Source organism: Streptopelia decaocto (genome assembly GCF_964273445.1).
Source record: "Streptopelia decaocto genome assembly, chromosome: 19".
NCBI lineage: Eukaryota > Metazoa > Chordata > Aves > Columbiformes > Columbidae > Streptopelia > Streptopelia decaocto.
Window position 1 is genome coordinate 1034499 of NC_138674.1, and position 20545 is coordinate 1055043.

At 60.6% G+C, this 20545-nt stretch overlaps 3 protein-coding genes across 3 annotated transcripts; 1 reads left to right on the plus strand and 2 right to left on the minus strand.

The window, feature by feature from the left end:
• Nucleotides 1-143: 143 nt before the first annotated feature.
• Nucleotides 144-2649, minus strand: MED20 (mediator complex subunit 20). Its single transcript, XM_082068971.1, has 4 exons — nt 2583-2649; nt 2317-2471; nt 1413-1666; nt 144-776 (listed from the first exon to the last, which is right to left on the minus strand). Exons 1-4 carry the CDS (start codon nt 2594-2596, stop codon nt 561-563), a joined length of 639 nt encoding a protein of 212 aa, XP_081925097.1. The 5' UTR covers nt 2597-2649; the 3' UTR covers nt 144-560.
• A 1-nt stretch (nt 2650) lies between these two features.
• BYSL (bystin like) lies at nt 2651-5464 on the plus strand. The gene is made up of 7 exons (XM_082068966.1): nt 2651-3015; nt 3370-3532; nt 3602-3740; nt 3994-4127; nt 4249-4409; nt 4589-4691; nt 4839-5464. Exons 1-7 carry the CDS (start codon nt 2736-2738, stop codon nt 5185-5187), a joined length of 1329 nt encoding a protein of 442 aa, XP_081925092.1. The 5' UTR covers nt 2651-2735; the 3' UTR covers nt 5188-5464.
• A 957-nt stretch (nt 5465-6421) lies between these two features.
• On the minus strand, nt 6422-19378 carry CCND3 (cyclin D3). Its single transcript, XM_082069423.1, has 5 exons — nt 19038-19378; nt 17224-17439; nt 11006-11165; nt 10348-10490; nt 6422-8143 (listed from the first exon to the last, which is right to left on the minus strand). Exons 1-5 carry the CDS (start codon nt 19233-19235, stop codon nt 7982-7984), a joined length of 879 nt encoding a protein of 292 aa, XP_081925549.1. The 5' UTR covers nt 19236-19378; the 3' UTR covers nt 6422-7981.
• Nucleotides 19379-20545: the final 1167 nt, after the last annotated feature.

The window sequence follows — 20545 nt, forward strand, 5'->3', positions numbered from 1 at the left end:
AATATTAGTTTGCTTCAGGGATATAGAGCTCTTGAGCCAAATTGAAGATAAAACCATGCTGAAGAATTGTCTCCATTCAACAGAAAATTTCAAGCTGTAAATAAACGATACGAAACAGCACAACGCTTCCTGTGCCGAAAGACTCCATCTCCTCACAAAATACAGCTTTTTATTTGCATGAAAAATAACAAGACATTTTGATGTAGATATCTAAAAAACAAGTAAAAATTAAAAGTCTCTCCTGCAGCTGTTTGCAATCAGGGAAGCTCTGCCCTCGCACACATTGGGCTGGAATTCGTCCTTTCCCCTCCTGCTAACGAACAGCAACCCCCTGCGCAAAGCGCCGTACAAAGAACCATCAGAAGCACGGGCCCGGTCCCAGACACGCTCCGAACCACGAAGAAGAACAAGAAACATGCACAGAACTTTGCTTTGAGACGGGAAAGAGACTGAAAACAACAAAACACACGACCTGGGGCCGCCTCCAGTGTGGCTGTTCAGAGGGACTCCCGGTCCCCCGGGGCCGAAGGACGCGGTGGCTCCAGCCCCAGGACTCCCCTTCACCTGATCCCGGCCACGGGCACCTGCTGCTGCTTGCGGATCTTGTTGAAGAGCTCCATGTACTGAACCACGGTGTCCGCGGGGCCGTAGACGCTGTCGTGCTTGGTGCCGAACACGGAGGGGACGCCGGGAGCGTGGCTGCCCATGAAGCTCTGCATGAACTCCATGAGCAGGTTCCAGCAGTCGTTGGCGATCACGCAGGGGCCGTACTCCACCTGCAGCGAAACCACGGCCTCAGCCTCGCAGGAGGCACCGCGCGTTCTCCACAGAGACAATCCTTCCCACAGAAACATCACGGAACGTTTGGCATGTAACAAGGACAAATACAAACAGAGGATGGACATGTGAGCCACCCCTTCAAAAGGAAAGGGAAGGTGAACCACACCCTGTGACAGCACTGTTTTATTAAATCCCCAGTAATTAAGCTCTCAGGACACCGATTCAAACATCACATTAACAGTAACCCTGCCAAACCCAAACTTCATTCCCACGTGCCGGTACATCCGACCACTCGTGTGGCTGTGACATCTTCCAGCTGGAAAAAACCTTGGGATTGGACTTAAAGCATTTTACTAAATATGTATCTGACCCCAAACCAGGAATAAGTTCAAATGCAAACCATGAAAAAAACTTCGAAACTTAAAGTACTAAAACACCTGCCTAAATTAAACCTTGTTGTGAACAGGAGATAAGTGCCCTGCCTGCCGCGGACACAAACACATCTGGGATAAACCACCAGCAACGAGCAACACACCGAGACGCAGAAGGGACTCGGGATTTCTCATGTAGCCTCCAATGTGGGATTTCCCCGTCTGCACTGGTATTCCGTACCCTCCACAGCCGATTCTCACCTCCACAGATATCCCGCGGGCGCTGGGCCCCATGGTGACCGTGCCCACCTTCACCAGGAAGTCGCAGTACTGGTAGCGGGTGCCCCGGCTCTCAATCTTGTTGGCCTTGGCGTTCTGGAAAAATCCTTTCAGCTTCACCATCAGGATGTCAAAGTTGGCGTCCGCGATGAGGCAGGGGCCGTTCTCAAAGAGGGCGAAGCAGCTGAGGGGATATTCGGAGTTGTGCATCACGTACATCAGCTTCCCCGTCTGCCCTGAAACGAGAGCGGCGCCGTTTGGGCTCCCGCCTCCCCTGAGGGACAGTGACGGGCACAGCAGGGCTGGATGGAGGGACCCACACCCGCCCTCTCAAGAGCAAAATACAGCCTGCAAAACGCATTTTAAGAAGTTTCACAGAAAAAAAACACAGACAGCAAATAAACCCAGGAGCACAAGTGTGGTGGAGCGGCTGAGGGACCTGGGGGTTCAGCTGGAGAACAGGAGCTGAGGGGAGACCTTCTGATCTCTGAACTGCCTGAAAGGAGCTTGGAGCCAGGGGGGTCGGGCTCTGCTCCCCAGGAACAAGCGCCAGGAGCAGAGGAAACGGCCTCAAGTTGCGCCAGGGGAGGCTGAGGTTGGATTTAGGAACAATTTCTTCCCCAAAGGGCTGTGGGGCATTGGAACAGGCTGCCCAGGGCAGTGCTGGAGTCACCATCCCGGGAGGGCTGGACAGACAGACACGAGGTTCTCAGGACACGGGGCAGTGCTGGGGTGGGTTGTGGTTGGACTCGATGAGCCTGAGGGTTTTTCCAATCAAAACGTTCCGTGAATCCCCACGGGAAGGCTCCTCCAAGGGCCGCGCAAGGCAGGGGCTGCGGGGGGGGGAAAGGAGGGACCCGGGTGTCCCGGCGCTCCCGGTACCGACCTTGGCTGCCGATGGTGGAGGCGGCCGTGTGGTAGGTCTCGCAGTCCACGCAGAACGTCCCCTGCTTCTCGGCCCCCAGCAGCTCCAGCTTCCGCGTCAGCAGCTCCACCGTCTGCTGGACGCTCTTCCCCTCGGCCACCGGCACCTGCGCCACGCTGCAAGCGGAGAGGAGCCGCTCACGGACCCGCCGGGGAGCCGGGCGCTCACGGACCCGCCGGGCCCTCCCGCCCCGCTGCCCCGGCCCGTCCCGCCGTCCCGCCCGGTACCAGGTGACCCCCATGCTGAGCCGCCCGCCGCGCCGGGACGGAAGTAGCTGCCCGCCGGAAGGGGCGTGGCCTTCCGCGCCGCCGGAAGGGGCGTGGCTGAGGCGCACGCGTGTCTGTCCCGTGTCCCGGTCCCGGTCCCGTCCCGGCCCCGCGATGCCCAAGGCCCGGCGGGCGCGGGGCTCCGGGCCCGGCTCCGGCCCCGGGCCGGCGCTGCCGCTGGCCGAGCAGATCCTGCAGGACGCGGCCCCGCGGCTCACGGCGCGGGGGAAGCGGCGCGGCGGCCCCGCGGAGGCGGACGGCGGCGGGGAGGCCTATGTGGAGCCGCGGCTGTCCCGGCGCATCCTGGAGCAGGCGCGGCGGCAGCAGGAGGAGCTGGAGGCCGAGCACGGGCCCGGCGAGCCCGCGGGGCCCCGGCAGCGCAGCGCGGCGCTGGGTGAGCCCCGGTCCCCCCGGTTCCCCCGGTCCCCTGCCGTTTTCCCGGGTCCCGCTCCGATTCTCCCCCCCAGTTTCCCCCATGTCCTCTTCTGGTTCCCCCCAGTTCTGTCCCGGTCCTTCCCCGGTTCCCCCCGGGTTCTTCCCCAGTCCTCCCCCGATTCTCCCCCGGTTCCCCCGCGGTCCTCTCCCGGTTCTCCCTGGTTGTCCCCTCCAGTTCTTGGCCCCGATTCCCCCCATGTCCTCTCCCGGTTCTCCCCCGATTTCCCCCGGTCCTCCCCCAGTTCTCCCCGGTCGTTGCCCCCGCTCCCCCCGTGTCACAGCGCGAGGCCCCGGGCTCACCCAGCTCCGCCAGGCCCGGCGCTGGGCGGCTCGGACTCGGAGGACGATGAGTGGCCCTCGCTGGAGCAGGCGGCGCTGGCGGCGGGACGGGGCGGGGAGTACGGCGGGGAGGTGGCCGTGGACCCCGAGGACGAGGCGGCCATCGAGATGTTCATGAACAAGAACCCGCCGCTGAGGTGAGGGGAGGGGGCCGGGCCGGGGCTGCCGCTCCCCGGGCGTCCCTGACTGTCCCCCCGCGGGCCCAGGCGCACGCTGGCCGACATCATCATGGAGAAGATCACGGAGAAGCAGACGGAGGTGGAGACGGCGCTGTCGGAGCTGTCGGGCTGCCCCATGGCCCAGCTGGATCCCCGTGTGCTGGAGGTCTACAGGGGCGTCAGGGAGGTGAGCCCAGAGCCGCTGCTGCCCCATCCTCGCTCTGTGCGGGAACTGCTGCGGTATTTATATCGGTCACTGCAGAATTTCTGAGTGACGAGCTCCTGAGCACGGTGCTGGGGATGAGCCCGGGATGGTCCTTTCTTAGGACCTGGGATGGTCCTTTCTTACCGGAGATGCCAAGGGATGGTCCTGAGCCGCATCCCGCAGCCCTCCCTGTGAGCGCCCGTGTCACTGCCTGGCCCGTATCCCTGTCTTTAAGGTGCTGTCCAAATACAGGAGTGGGAAACTCCCTAAGGCGTTTAAAATCATTCCTGCCCTGTCCAACTGGGAGCAGATCCTCTACATCACGGAGCCGGAGACGTGGACAGCAGCTGCCATGTACCAAGCCACCAGGTACGATCATCCCTGGGAGCTGCTGCTGCGGGACTTTTTAGATTTTCTTTCTGTAACTGGAAGCAGATTCACAGAACACCAGCCCGTCCCCACAGCTCGCTTTGTGCTTTGCTTTTCCCAGGATATTTTCATCCAACCTGAAAGAGAGGATGGCGCAGCGGTTCTACAACCTGGTGCTGCTGCCGCGGGTCAGGGACGACATCGCCGAGTACAAGCGCCTCAATTTCCACCTCTACATGGCTCTGAAGAAGGCGCTGTTCAAGCCGGCAGCCTGGTTCAAAGGTGGGGGCTCCCTGCGAACTGGGACCGGGCTCGGTCTTGTCTGGTGATCTGAGGGTGTTTGGGGCTGGTTGCACAGCGGGAGATGCGGCAACCCCAGGACGGGCAGCTGCTGTTCCTGGTGTGTCTGGGGATCGCGGGGTTTTGCGGTTAACGCAGGCGCTGCCTCTTTGCGCTCGCAGGGATCCTCATCCCCCTGTGCGAGTCAGGGACCTGCACGCTGCGGGAGGCCATCATCATCGGCAGCATCCTCACCAAGTGCTCCATCCCCGTCCTGCACTCCAGGTAACGCGCTGCGGGCTCGGGGGGGCACTGGGGCTGTCCCTCAGCCCCTGCGGCATCTCAGGGCTTGGGGATTCACAGTTCAGGGACAGGTTTGTCACTTTTTGGGGAGGCTCCTGCCCTCACCCCGCCGCTCCCTCTGTCCCGCAGCGCGGCCATGCTGAAGATCGCCGAGATGCAGTACAGCGGCGCCAACAGCATCTTCCTGCGGCTGCTCATCGACAAGAAGTACGCGCTGCCCTTCCGCGTGGTGGACGCCCTCGTCTTCCACTTCCTGGCCTTCCGCACGGACCAGCGGGAGCTGCCCGTGCTGTGGCACCAGAGCTTCCTGGCCTTCGCCCAGCGCTACAAGGAGGACCTGTCCTCGGAGCAGAAGGAGGCTTTGCTGGAGCTGCTCAAGTTCCACAGCCACCCGCAGATCTCGCCGGAGATCCGGAGGGAGCTGGTGAACTCCAAGACGCGGGATGTGGAGGGGCAGCAGCCGGCGGCCATGGACTGAGCGGGGAGAGCCGGGCAACGCGCAGCCTGAGCTGCTCCCGGGACGCTTCTCTGTGCGGTTGGGAGCTCCGTGTGAGCGGAGCGCGGGGAGCAGCGCGGGAGCGTTGGAGCCGGGGTCCTGCTGCTCCCCATGGGCGCCGGGTTCCGCTGCGCCCGCAGAGCCGGACTGTGCTCCCTGCTGCTCGTCACGGGCAGGGCAGCCCCGTCCCACCCGGGAACCTGGTGCCACCTGGTGCTGTTCCTATATTGGAAAATAAAACCCAAAGCCGTGTCTATCAGTCACATCCCTGTCCTGTCCCCAGCAGGTGGCAGAGCAAAGCCACCAGCCCCAGGGCTCTGCAGAGCTGCAGGTGGAGTCGCTGGTGCCGCAATTGCAAAGGGATCCTTGTGCACCTGTCCCCACATTGCAAAGGGACCCCTGCACATCCCCTTTGCCCTCTCTGGATTTCCCCAAAACGCTCCCCCATCCGTCCCGGCTGTAGCTCTGCGCAGTGGGGCTGCTGAAGCCGCGTGCCCGACCAGCCCACGCACACGGGCCACCTCTGCGGGAAAACCCTGCGGGGGCTTTTCCTGCCGTGTCCCACGTGGCGCTGAGCTGACCCTGCGGAGCTGCTGACGGCGATGCTGCGACACCGCGGTTTGTGTGTCGCGATTCCCCGGTCTCGCCGCTGAACGGGCACAAAGTCCTGCTGGACTGTGGGGAAAAGCCCCCGCGGCAGCGGGTTGTGCTGGGACAGCTGCGCCCGTCCCTTCTCCCGTGACAGCGGCGGGAGCAGAAGCCACGTGAAGCGGAGCCGCACGCGAAGCCCGGCCGCCCGGGCTGGTCACACACCGCAGCGCCTTTCCCTTGGCTTTGCGAAGCCAGAAGCCGATGAGCGCCAGCGCCAGCCCGGGCTCACACGCAGCCCACGCACTGTCGGCGGGAGGGAGGGCGGCTCGAAGCTGCCGGGGGGTGAAGTGGCAGCCACCTTGCCCACAGGAAGGCGTTTGGGCTCCGTGTTCATCACCACCATCCATGAGCTGCCCTGGGGAAGCGCAGCGAGTCCCACGGGCGCTGCAGCGTCAGCGGGGCCGGAGCTGGCGCTGTCCTGCCCGCTCCCTTCACCCCGCGCTGGGGAACACGGGGCCGGGGCCTCGGGGAGCAGCCCAGGGGCTGCCGGGCCCCCGCGCCATTGGGGCAGATCAGCAGCTCCGCAGCCCCAGCGGATCGCGCAGGGAAACCCTCGAGGCGTTCGCACTTGTTTAAAATACTTTATTGCAACATCATCTGGTCCTCTGATTCTCCCAGCAGCGGGCCTCTTGCGTGTGAACACCGAACCACTTTACTCTTAAATTAAAACTCATTTATATATATAAAAAAGATTTTGTACAGACAGGCTGTGCGGCGCCAGCCCCCGGCAGCGGGAGGCAGCAGCAGAGGCTCCTCTGGAGAAACCAGGCTGGTGGAAGAACAGCAGCCCCATCCTTTTCCACCTGATAAGACTTTTGTTGCTAGTGGCATCCAAAAAGGAAGATTCCTACCTCCCGTTCCACGTCCCCGCGGGACAACAGCCACGGATCCGGAGCTCACGGAGCAGCGTCCGCCTCCCCTCCTGCAGGGTCTCTCCGGCTTCTCCTTGTTAATACAATCCTACTATTTAATGGGTTTCCTCTTAGAAAAGCAGCATTATTTTTTTTTTTAAACACTTTTTTATAAAACCTAACAGACAGGATCAACAACAATACAAAAATTGCAATATTTGCTTTTCAACTCAAGTGCGCAGCAAATTTTCGGCTGGATGAGCCACCCCCAGCGCAGCCCCCGAGCGCGATCCGAGGTCCCTGCCTTGGAGGAGCTGAAGACGCGTTTCAGACCATAGCAGCACATTCAAAGGGATTTCTTAAAACCTAGTCTGATGTCTAAGCTACCTACAAAAACAACCAGCTTCCAAGGGAGAGCCTCCCCTTGCCCAGGGAGGCGGGGAAGGGGACAAGGGCGAAGGCACTCGGTGGGAAGGAGAGGAGAGCGGCGTCCAGGCCCCACAGCAAGAGCGGCCGCGTTCTCCTCCCTCCCTGTTTCCCAGCAGTTAACAATAAATTAAGCAGCCTCAGTGGGGCAGCGGGAAGCCAAGGGGATCGCGCCCAAACCTCACCTGGGAGCTGCTCCCCGAGGCCGGGACTTTGCCGTCGGTGCAGACGGGGAGCGCGTCCCCAAGCAAGCCGAAAACCCACAAATCCCAAATCTAACGGCAACAACAAACAAGCCACACGTTTCCCCCTCCAAGCAGAAGCAGCTGCACCACCCGCCCCGGAGCCGCAGCAAACAGGCACAAAGCGACGGGGACCACGGGGCCAGCAAGCACCTGCTCCCTCTGCCCGGACACCAGCTCTGTCTTGGAGCCGCGTGGGTTGGGGGGTTACAGGGATTTTGGTCACGGAGGCTGGGGAAGGGGCTCGTTAGCCATGACTGAGCGCCCTGCGGGCTGAGAGTCGTCACGGTGAACGCCCCTGCGGAGACAGCGAGCAGCGGCCGGGCTCCGGGCAACACCAACTCAGCAACATCTTACAACTGCGTTTTGGGTCCTGCTCCCCCTCCCCAGCTGCCCCCGTGCGCGGCCACCGCGGAAACCGTCGCTTCCCCCGGCCGCCCACAGAAGCTGACGAGCAGCGTCGAGCTCCGCCGGCCCGGCCGGCCCATCCTGCTCCGCGCCGCCAGCGAGCGGAACGGACCCTCAGCGGGCGCCGAGGGGCGCGCAGGGGGTGCAGCGACATTGGGGTCCCCGGGGCCGGGCGGCTCTTGGGAAGGGGGGGGCCGGTCACAGGTTGACGTCCGTGACGTCTGTGGGGGTGCTGGTGGGCTGGCTGGCCGGGTAAGCAGCAGTCTTGGCGCCGCTGTATTCCTGTTGGCTTTGGGACGCCTGCTTCAGGCTCTCGGCTAAGGCCGCCTCGATCTTCTCCTGACAGGCCTTCAGGCAGTCCTGTGGGACACGAGAGGGATAAGAGGCCTCAGCGCTCTGCTCTGCAGAGGTGGGAGCCTTATCAATAGCTCTGAGGAGCTGCTGGGCTACGTCTGTGGCTGCTGGAGCACCTCAACCCAGCAGACAGAGCCGCGTTTCTCCGACAAGGGGCATCTCCAGCGCGGCCGCGCTCTGGGAGAAGTCCCGCGCTCTGGTTGTCTTCTCCCCACCTCCCCACGTTCTCAAGGAGCAGACGTTGTGCCCATCGGAGCTTCCCAAAGCAGCCGGGCTCCGCCTGGACGCGGCACCTGTCTCCAGCACCGCGGCGCAGCCGGCGAGCTCCGCGGCGCTGGGACCAGCCCAAACCCCCAGCCCCACGAGCGATGGTTTCACCAGAGTGATGCTGCAGCCACGGAGCTTCTCTCAAGGCTCCTCCCCTCCCGCCATCCCCGGGGAGCCCCCGTGAGTCCCTGGGGTGCAGGGAGCCCCGTGCTGGGGCTGCAAGCAGCGCACGTCTCTTGTAATACAAGCAAACCCGCTGTTTGCCCCCCACATGAGCTGTAACCAGAGGAGGAAACTCCTCCACTTCGACACCAGAGCACCACGATGCACCAAGAGCCGCGGAGGCATCGCTAACGGGTTCATCCCGGCCCTGCACCCGTGGGGCTCAAACCAAGGGGCCAGAGGTGACATTTTGCACCCCAGGGCCGAGCCGGACGCCGCGGGGCCGCGCGCTGGCTGGATATTGTCACACCCCGAAAGCTCTTACCAGGAATCTGCTGCCGGTTCTTAGAAACTGTCAGAGGATGTGGGGAGCGAAAATAGCAAACGCCCCAACGCCCACCTCCCCTTCCCCGCACCGCTTCCCGTCAGCGCGGCCGCCATGGGCAGCTCGCTGCGGGGCCTCACGGGCTCCGGGTCGGCAATTTCGGCAGAGGGGCTGAGAGGCGGCAGCCTGGCTCCTGCCCTGCTGGACAAGCCTCAGGGCTGCCCAGGCAGCTGGGCTTGGTCCAGCCCGCGAGCCCCCTGCTCTGGCGCCGTGCCCGGGGCGCTGGGTGGCACCCGGGGGTCTGGTCCTGCCCCACATGGGATGAGGATGGTCCGGAGCGGCCCCCAGCCTCACCCCAAGAGCTGCCGCAGGCCAGGACAGCGCGATGGCACAGCTCCTGCAGCCACAGACCTGCGCCATCGTCCCCTCCGTCCCCACGGACCTGCAGAGCCAAAGGGGAATGGCAAGGCCAGGTTTGGGGAGCAGCAGCATCCCCCGGGAGTCCTGAAACGCTGTGGACACGTCCCCAGGGCTCCCTGTGGCCTGGGAGCTGCCGCGGTCCCGTCTGTGCGGCACCGCGCCGGGCGGGCCAGATGCTCCCTCGGGCTGGGGAGAGGGAGCGCAGGTTGGGGGCTCCGTTTCGCTCCTTCTGGTGCCCTCCTGCTTCCCACCTGTTCCTGCACCAGCCCCGGCCCAGCGCAGGTTTCAGCGCCGGCCCCATTCACCGCAGCAGCTTGAGAGCAGCTGGCTGCACTGATTCACTCTTTAAAAAGGATCTGGTAAACAAACAATTAAAAAAATGCAAGCCGCACAAATAGATCAGGACGCCCTCCTGGCCGGACAAAGCCCCGGCGCAGCCTCCCGCCCGCCGCGGCACCGGCACCTTTTCCAAATCCCGGCGCGGCTGTCAGGGGACTGTAACCAACCCGCCCGGCTGCGGCCGCAGCGCTCGGCCACAAGAGAAGATCAAAAGGGGCCCCTGGCAGCAAAGCTCCCGATCACTGCACCGCGGCAGCAGCGCCTGGGAACAGGGAGCCCAACGGCGACGCTGTGCCCGCGTCCTGGAACGCTCCCCCTTCCCGCCCCAGGCTGGGCACCTGCAACCAGACACCGGCGCAGGTCGAGCAGATGCCGAGCCCGGGTTCTCCTGCTGCCCCATCCCACTGCGTCAACCCGATCCCCCGGCCACCTGCCCGCGGGGAACAGCCGCTCCCCTTTGTGCTGCCGCTCTAAGGCTCCCGAGCTCGTCCCGCTCGGCACAGGAGCCAACCGCAGCCATGGGACTGACAAACCACGTTTGGAGATGCTCCCTCATCTCCAGGCGTTCCTCAAAGCAAAGTCGGCATCGCTACAAACAGCCGAACCGCCTCTCCCTCTAAGAACGAGCAGCAGAAAGAGGAAAGGCTTCCAGCAGATCCAGCAGCAAAACCGCTCTGTGTCCCCCGTGAGCACTCACCACCTCCGTGCCCGTGATGCTGGCCAGCAGCTCGGTGACGGCCTCGCCGCTGAAATCGTTCACGGAGATCGTCAGGCCGTGGATCGCTGCCCCGATGCTGCCCGTCGCGATCATGGAGGGCGGGTACATGGCAAAAGTGTGGTCTAGAGCCAGGGAGGGGACACAAGAAGCGGCCGTTAGCAGGGATGCACATGGTGAGTTCTTGTCACTGATTTCCCTGGAAAACTCGAGCGGGGCAGACAGAGCGGTCTCTGGCTCAGCACAGGGAAATGGGGGTGAAGGAACAGAGACAGGGTGAGCACCGGAGCGGCTGCACGGAGCTGCTTCTCTTCACCAAAACAAATCCTGAAGACGAGGCTGCTCTTGTGACACAGAGCGAGGCTGATGACAGCTCAGATTCAGCCCGGCCCTCACCCTGGTGCTCTCCCGCAGCAACAGCGGCGGCTCGGCAGCCCCCGGCATCTTTTGGGTACCCACTAAGAGCCCCCAGCACCATTATCCCACTTTGTCAGGGGCAGAAAACATGTCACTGAGCAGCCAAACGCTCTGATTTGAGGGCAGGCAGGTGCTCAGCGCCCCAGAAAGCCGGGGGGTTGCAGAGCAGCCCCCGGTTACCACCCCCCAGCACCCCGGGGGCTCCGGCCGAGCAGACACCCACCCGTGGCGCACAGCGCGATGAAGGTCTGCGCGTGTTTCTTCACCAGCTCCATCTTGTCCTTCGGCAGCGGGAGGCGATGGAGGATGTGAGCCAAGAAATCATTTGCTATCACCGAGACCAGGTCCCACTTTAGCTGCTCCAGGACAAGAACCTCCCAGTCCTGCAGAGTCAGACAGACAAACAGACAGAACATTATTCAGCGGGGCTCAACCAGGCAAAAACACTCACAAGATTCAAGGGCAGGTAAAGCCAGCACTTGGGGAAGGGACGGCAGAACAGCACAATCCACGAGACAGTGGAGAAAAGGGGGAACGTCCCTGCCCTGCGACTATGGCCCAAATCCAGCCTTGAGCTGTTGCAAAGCTGGGAATAAAGATCAGGAGAGGAAGCGATAAATCTGGTTTCTTCTTCCCAAGGTGCAGTGGGATCAGCCTTTGACACCCTCTGCGTTGCACGGCGGCTGCAGCAGCCCGCAGAGGACAATCCAGCACCAGGACGCCCCATTCCCGCACTGCTGCTCCGCTCCTCTCCTGCGGACACACACCCAACACGTGCTGGTGCTGCCCGGCGACGCGCCGGCGGCTCCATCCCGTGTTGTGCCGCTCTCCGAGCATCTCGCAGGGATTGCTGTGATGCTTCCCGTGATCTGGTCTCTGCACAAGCTGCAAACGGGAGCAGATGGCGGGAGAGCCAGGTGCTCCCTGGGGGCTTCTCTCGTCTGCTCGGCCCCTCGGGCTCCGCCAGCTCTGGGCGTTCGTCCTGACACCACCAAGGCCACCGAGGGCTTGGCAGAGCCATCACCCGGCAAACCCGAGGGGCTCCAGGTGCCACCCAGCGTGGTGTAGGGAAGGGGACCCCACGATTCGAGCCTTAGCACAGAATTTGGGACGCCTGTGCTCAGTCCCCTGCTGGGATTTGTATCAGATGTCTCCATTTCAGGGCCCAGTCCTACCCAGCAGAACATCTATTCTGCTCCCAAGCAGTGTAGGATTACAAGCGCAGTGCTGCCCGCAGCCGTGCCAAAGGGCTGCCGAACAGATGGCTTTGAAGAAGTGAGATTTTTCGTAAGGGCACATCTTCATTTTCTCTCTTGTTTGTTTTTTTCTTTAAACCCACTTTCCCCTTACACAACACCACCAGTTTGGGTTGCTCAAACGAGCAGCGTTGCTCAACCTGCTCCAAACCCCCCGTGAGGCCAAACGCACCGTATTTTTAAGCCAAATTTGCAGAATAAGAGCAAGAAGAAACCTAGCGCCCGAGCACGGAGGGGACCGCAGCCCAGCATCACCCAGCTCTCGCTCCCTGGTTTCTCCCGGAGCTGCGGCAGCTCCCGGAGCCAGCAGAGCACGTGTGGCAGCGAGCCTGGCCCTGCGGGACACGCTTTGTCCTCCGAAGATCCAGGGCGCAGATCAGCACCTCACCTGGGACACGGCGGCTCCTGCCGCACCAGGGCTGCTCGGGGACAACAGCCCGGCCCCTTGCAATGCACAAAAGCAGCTCTTTTCCAGGCAGTACATGGGCTCATCGCCTTCTTAAAAACCTCGTTGTTCCAAAGGCCCGGTCCCGGCCCCAGCCGGCGCTGAGGTGCCAGCTGAAGGCGCCAGGCGCCAAGGACTGTCACCGGCTCACAGGATTTAGCTCAGGGAAGCCGCTCTCCTGCCAACCCACCCTGCTCCTGCCTCCCCTGCTCACCCTGGGGACTCCCGCTCGCAGAGCAGCATGTCAGAATCTCTGAATCACTTATCTGTGGAAGAAGCAGAACAAAAGGCTGCAAGAGATAGGCGAGCAGGTTCGCAACGGCACCACTCAGTATAGCAAACATCCTTTTCCTGGCATTTTGTTTTGCACCTAATTAAATCAGCCTCTGCCTGGCTAATGAAAGAGAGGAAGAAAATGGAAAATGTCCCTTTGTTTCTCCAGCCTGGGGAGCCCACCCTCCTGGGGAAGGGCTGTGAGCTGCCAGCGCTGCCCACCGAGCGTCCCACTGCTGGGAATGCAGCGGGTCCTACTGCAACATCACCGGGGCAGAGCTCCCCACGCTCAGCCAGCACCTGTGGGGCAGACACTGCCCAGGACAGGGCTCCCCACGCTCAGCCAGCACCTGTGGGGCAGACACAGCCCAGGGCAGAGCTCCCCACGCTCAGCCAGCACCTGTGGGGCAGACACAGCCCAGGACAGAGCTCCCCACGCTCAGCCAGCACCTGTGGGGCAGACACTGCCCAGGACAGGGCTCCCCTCCACAGGCTCAGCCAGCACCTGTGGGGCAGACACAGCCCAGGGCAGAGCTCCCCACGCTCAGCCAGCACCTGTGGGGCAGACACTGCCCAGGACAGGGCTCCCCACGCTCAGCCAGCACCTGTGGGGCAGACACTGCCCAGGACAGGGCTCCCCACGCTCAGCCAGCACCTGTGGGGCAGACACTGCCCAGGACAGAGCTCCCCACGCTCAGCCAGCACCTGTGGGGCAGACACTGCCCAGGACAGGGCTCCCCACGCTCAGCCAGCACCTGTGGGGCAGACACTGCCCAGGACAGAGCTCCCCACGCTCAGCCAGCACCTGTGGGGCAGACACTGCCCAGGGCAGAGCTCCCCTCCACAGGCTGGCTCCCCTCCATCCCACCACAAAGACCAGAAGGGAAGGGAAGCAGTGAGCATTCCCCACTGCCTGCCCTGACACGGTGATCTCAGAGCTCAGCCCCACTGCACTGAAACAGCCCCAGCTGCTGCCTCTGCCCCTCTCACTCAGACAGACCCGCGGCACAACCAGAGACAGTTTTACTCCATTTACAGCTCTGCAAACGCTGCTGAGGATGTGACAGGCATGCCAGTTTCTCCCCTTTTCATGCAGCGACAGTCACTCTGCACATGGAGCTCTACCCTCAGCACACCCACACACGCAGGAGCTGGTGGTGCCGGAGCAGCGCCCAGCTCCACGCTGCAGCAGCCCCGGTTGCAGGAGAAGGTTGGGCTTGATTTTGTCCCTCCCGTTGATAAGGTCCCATTTCACACGATCGCAGGCTCAACGAGGCACCGGCGAAGCGGGAGCGGGCTGCGCTGACTCAGAGAGCGGGTGGAAAGAGCTGCTGCTGCTGGCCGCCCACCGTCCCACAGCTACAGAAATGAGCAGCCATGAAAGTCCAGCTGCAAACAGGAAATCTGGGGCAAACGTTTGTTTCTGTCGCCTGACCAGAGCTCAAGTCTGGATGTCAAGGGTGAAGGTGCCAACTTCAGACGCAGGAACAGTTACGTCTACCCGACCCGTGCAATGAGCAGTAAAACACCAGCATGTTTGCTGGGAGCTCAATGCTCTGCCACAAGTGAACATCCCTTCCTACTCAGCTATTACCTCCTGCCCTTATTTCTGCTCTTTGTGGCCTCCTGGCACTACTGCTCCGTTATCTGCCCAGTGGCTGATCCTGCTGAAGGTCTTTGCTAGGAAATACCTGGTGGTTTGCAACACTGACCTTTGCTCAAAGACCTCAGAGGCAAGACAGTGTATTAGTGGCAAAGCAGGAGGATGAAGGTGACCTACAACTGCTCTCCCCAACCTTCAAGCAGCTGAACACCCTCTGGCACAGGCCAGAAAAGCCTTTATTAAAAAAAAAAAAGCAGGTTAGATAACACCCTTGACGGAAATCCAACTTCCTCCAAATGGACAAGTCCCTCGTTGCATCATTTCCTTCTACCTAGAATAACTTCATCAAGATTTTGTCTCAAATGTGTCCCTTCCAAACCGCCGAGCTGGTGCCAAGCATCCCTGCGAGAGAAGGAAGCAAAGCACCGGGAAGGGAGCCGCGTCCTCCCAGCGCCGCGGGACGCGCTGGGCGCTGCGACGGCACCGATCCAGGACGCACCATTGTCCAAACCTGGATGGAGAAGCTCCCCTTCCCCTCCCCACCCTCTTCCACTGCAGGATTGTGAAAGAGAAGTAACATTACCACGATTAGCACAGAGGAAGAAAGCAGCAGCTCGCCCTGGTTTTGTAATCAGGGCATTAACGCTCGTCAGGTCCCAAAGCAAAGGTGTTACCTCCAATACCTTTTTAGAGTGGGGAGCGATGGGAGGCTGGAGCAGGGTCTGCTCCCAACAGGGTTAAATATCCACCGAAAGCCTTGTGGGGCAGGGAAAGCCGACCCTGGATCTGGGGTGCAGCGCATCAGACACCCGCAAATGCCTCAGCACCTCTGCTGAAGGGCTGGGGCTGGTTTGTGATTCCTTCTGCTCGCACCGACTACCAGCAATAAACCCCACGTTACTGAGTCCTCACGGGCATCCCCTTGGGAAAGAGAAGAAGGATGCCAAGCTGCCTTGGGCTATCCCAAGAAAGGACTTTTGACCCCCAAAATGAAGCCATTCTTGTCCGCCTCAACTGCACATTGACTCCGGAGCACAAGGATGAAGGAGCTCGGTGCCCAGTGTCAGGCTGTGCCGCCCGGTGTGTGTGTCCTGGGATCCTGGTGGGGAAAAAGGTGCCAGAAAGGAGAAGGAGAACTCCGGTACCAAAACCTGCACCAGCGGGAGCGAGCAACAGGCGGCAGACAGCGCTTCCCTTCTTCCTCCCCACCCGACACTGCCCAGAGGGAGAAAGGAAGATGAATATTGTGGCACCGCTTGGCCGCAGCTTCCTGCTGACAGACCTCTGGGGAAAGAAATAAAAGAAACTCTGAGCGAGGAGGCGTCAGCGTTTGAGTGCGAGAGTGAAGAGAAAGCTCCAGGGATGATGCACGTGCTCTGCCCACTCATCTCCTACCGCTCTCCTTGGGACAGCCTGCTACAAAGGTCCAGATTCAGCTGAAAAAATCCAAGCCTCACCAAGAATAAATCAACACATCAATCAGAATGAAATACAATTGGGACCATGAGATATGCACAAGGTGCACACCAAGTCCAGTTCCTTGTAGCCCAAGGTCCACGCTGCAGAAATCATTAGAATTTGCCGGGATGCTCTGCAGGGGTGATGGCAGCGGGCCTCCCTTTAAAGCCTGAACCAGAGAGGGAGGTGGAGGTGAAGTGTGGCTGTAAGTTTGCCTTCCTGCAACCCGTATTCCTGTTGGACAGAGAGCTCACCCACCGCTCCGAAGGGACACAAACCTGACCCGGCCCACGACACGCGTTTGGATCAGCTCCACGCTCCTGAGAACACCGAGAGCAGCGGCGTCGCTGGGACATGCAGCCCGTTCGCCTCCAAGGAGGCTGCTGGGCACCTCCTGCTCAGCTTGTTCCCTCTGCAACTGGGGCAACTTCTGCCGGCCCAGCAGAAAAGTGAACACAAAGCAGCTCCCATTCCCCTCTCCAGGGCGAAGCTGTGCTGGCGAAGCAGGAGAAAGCCCTTGCACACCGAGGTTTTGTGGCAGACCCCACAGCACCGCCACAGCTCAGCATCCAGAGGAGCAACGAGCAGTCGTGTTTCCTCTGTGCATTCCCATCCCTCACCAGGATTCGTGGTAACGATCCACGTGCTTTTTCTGTGAGTGCTACTTAAGGCAACAACCACCCACAAGTGAGTCTGGGGAGCGAGGGATGGAGCTGAGGGGGTTTTCCCCAACCTTCACGGGCACTTGGAAAAACCACGTTCATACAAGAGTTCCCCAGTTACCAGAACTCCCTTCCGATTCACATCTGAAAGTTTTGTGGGTTCACTCCCCACCCTGGGGACAAATCACACTCAGATCATCTCACCCACCCCAGCCCGAAAAAAAAAAATAGGTATTTAATAAGGCGATGACTAACCCTGAGAAATTCTCGTAGACAAACTGTCTCCAGGGGTGTTTGTCACTCGAAGCGAGGTGGCTGTTTCCTCCCAGCACAGAAGGCCCCCAAGAAAAGGGGTTCTCCAATTTCCTCCCCCATTGGCAAAGTTGAGCTCTGAGGTTTGGATCTTTGCTCTGAACTTTTATCAGATGAGAAAATGCTTTGCCTTTCAGAGCCTACACAGCTCCTGCCTGAGCGTGCGATGGCGGAGGCGAAGCAGCCCTGCTCTAACCAAAGGGCGCAGAGCAGGACCTGGGCAGCAGAAGGTCCCGCTCATTCCCTCCCCGTGGCACCGCACCCACCAGGACAAGGAGCGGAGAAGGGTGGTTGAGGAATGCAGAGGAAGGTGAAGAAACGGGAAAAAGAGAACAGGAGGAGACACAGAGGCCAGGGTGCTGCCAAGCAGCAGGATGCAGGAGATAAAGCGAGCTGGGGAGGAGGCGGAGGGCTCGAGATAGGGCTGGTTACCAGGAGCTGCTGCGGCGTGATGGAGTTGTCTGTGTAGATGCAGAGCTTCTCCACGGTCAGGGGCATGGTTTCGCGCAGCTTGGACGCCAGGAGCATGCAGACCGCTCCCAGCAGCTGCAGGTGGCTTTTCCGCATGGAGACCGACGACAGGTAGCGATCCACGTAATTCATGGCCAAGGGGAAGACCTCTTCTTCGCACTTCTGCTCCTCGCACACCTGACAAAACCCAATTACAAAAATAAATAAAATAAAAAGGAAGTTTTAATCAGCACAGGACTCCCCAGATCCTGCCTGCACCGCAGCTTCAAAGCTTTTGGTTGTGATGGTGTTTCACACTTGTCTGCAGGGCCCTGGAGGCACCTCGGTGCTAAGGAATAAATGAGCTATGGGTGCGAAGCCGATGACTTTGGGGGGATTACAGCAGCAACAAGGCTGACCAATGCCCTGAGACTTCATCTTCCTGTGGAAAGAAGCAGAACTTATGTGTTGCTAGAAAAAGCGCACAAATAAGGTAAGACCAAAATTGCATTATTTGGCCCCTTTTTTAAGGTCTCCGGGCAGCTGTACAGCCGAGCTGCCATCTTCTGCTCTGTGGGGACTGGGGATGTATGCAGAAAATGAGGAATTTTAGCAGATCTCCAGCTGGAGCCCAAACAGTGCAGGATCCACAGTTTCTTCTGGCAATTCCACCTTAAGTGGTCCAGAGACACGAGAAGAATCAACAGCGGAGCCCGGATCAGCGGTTGAGTCTGACAGTTCTCCTCCTTCAGCCATGAGCAGAATCCAGGAGCTCTGAATGTCAGTCCTCTGCTCTTATCTCTTAACCAATATCAAAACATATTTAACTTCCTTCTTTCAACACAACCATAAAAATACTGAGGTTTCTCCTCACACAGCAGCAGCCGCCTCCCCCTGCACAAGCTGCCCTGGGGACACCGACACGGTCCCGACAACTGCCAAGTGTCACCCGCTCCCCCAGAGCCACCAGAGCTGCACAGGAACAGGCTCCAGAGCAGCATTTATCTAACTGCACTTCTCAGGAAGGGAATTGCAGAAACAGAACAATAATAGCAGTGGGGGGGAAGGCAAAACGTTCATTTTTTCTTTTGACAGAAGCAGGCAGCTTCTTGCAACAGTGGCCGGGGTGCAGAGCAGGCAGGCTTGATCCCAACATCATTTGTCCTTTGCAAAATCTGTTCGTTCTTTCTTTCTCTATGGAGACTGTTTGCTCTGACGGTCTCACGAAGAGACCCATGAGGTTTCCCCTGCACTGAACTGCATCCCGCAGCAAGCTGCATTCATTTTTCATTTAGGGAAGTAAACGGTAGTGATCTTATTCTCCCCCTTTAATGGGGCGTTTTCAGCCCCATTCAGGACACGCACGTCTCCAGGCGGCCGCTGCACAGCTGAGCTCTCCGCCCAGTCTGGCGGAGCGGGGTGCAAACTGGGGGTCCCACAGGCTGTGGGTTCGGGGTTCTCTGCTCCTCCTGCATGGGACAATCGCGTCTCCCAGCACAGACACTGCACGGTGCAGAGCGCCTTCCTCACCCGCCTCCAACCCTCCATGTGCAGCGCCGTCCCTCCCCACCGGCATAACCCCCACACCGGAGACATGACCGCCGGCGCACACCGAGCCCTGGGACCTCAGGACTTCCCTGTCCCCTAGACTGTCCCTTGCAGCCCTGCACACGGTCCGCCCGCCCCTGCCCCGCGCTTCTCCCGCCGCAGCAGCAGCAGCAGCAGCGCGCACGTTTGCAAGCGCGGAAAAGCGGCGGTGGCCGAGCAGGGCGCGGAGGCAGCGGGGAGCCCCGTACCTCCAGCATCCAGAAAGCCAGCATCTTCCGCATGTAGGGCTTGATCTCCCGCTGCACGCAGTGGAAGTAGGAGACGTTGGGGCTGTAACGCTCCTCCTGGCTCAGCAGGTTCTGCAGCACCCGCCGGTCCCCCAGCAGCTGCGGGTCGCGCCCGGCGCGGGGCACACGGGGGACGGCTTCCACGCACAGCAGCTCCATGGCCGCGGAGCAGGGCGCGCAGCGCGGGCGGGCAGCGCGGGCGAACGCACAGTCGGGCACCGGACACCCCGCCGGCTCCGCTGCAGCCGCCGCGGGACGCCGGGAACTGGCCGCGCTCCCAGGGGGCGGAGCCGCCGCCCACCCCGGGGCGCCCCACCGAGCCCGGGCGGCCGAAGTGCGCCGAGTGGGCGGGGCCACCGCCGCCTCCCGGCCAATCCGCGGGCCGACCGGCAGCGACGCGCCGAAAGCGGGCGGTGGCCACGCCTGCCGGGGGCGGGGCGAAGGGCGCGCCGGCGGGCTGGCAGCACGTGGGGGCTGCTGCCATGTTGGAGGCGCGGGTTGGGGGGCCGAGAGCGGCCACCCCGGGTCTCCTCCTGTCCCTCTGCTGCGGCACCGGCGGCCGCACGGGATCCCCCCGTGTGCGCAGGGGCCGTGCCCCGGTGCCCAGGCGGTGCGGAGCTCTCTGCAGGCCGGCCAGGCTGCGGAGGGACAGTCCTGGAGTTTGCAGGGAGGCTCCTGTCAACCCAACATTTGCAAGTTTTTAAGAGTAACTTTTTCAGTATATAGTCCTATACATTTTTGTGTGTGTGTCTGACCAAATTCCTTCAAGGCTATGAAAATAATCGGCTCTGTACATACTTGGAGCTGGTCCGTACTAAGCCTGTTGTCTTCCAGAAGTTACTGTGATGTTACTACTGGTGCAGCTCCATGGGAGATAGCAACCTCAGTGTCTGCCGAGATAAGGGCTTGTCAGGCTTGGCTGGTTTCTCAGAATAATTAACAATTGTTTGGAAATACCTTTGCAAATTGTACACTGAATGGCTGCTTACTCTAGGAATTTTAAAAGTCTTTCGAGTAAGTTTGCGCTGTGACTTCCAGAGCACAGGATTTGCTCGGAGTTAGTACCCAAGTCTGCTTCTAGTTGACCCAGCAGTAATTGCTTTCTGGTATGAGAAACTGAAGACAATGGGCTGTAATTCTGGCCACGCTGGCACTGGCTACAAAAACTGCAATGTCTTGACTTTGCAAGTGCCAATGGGAAGGGTCAGAAAACAGGATAAAATGTACAACATATTCTCTAACTGGAAGGGGGGGATGGATTGCCTGCAAACTTGCAAATGAGAAGCTCCTCGCTGAGTTGAAAGAGCTCAGGAGGTCCATTTTTAGCAAAAGTTGCCCATACCTGTTGCAAAGGCAACGTGTCACATGGGCTGACCTGCCTGCTGACGGTGCCACAATGTGGCGTTTGCAGCAGCAGCTGGAACCAAATGATTATCATCACCCATGTGAGAGGTGGGAGATGCTTTCCA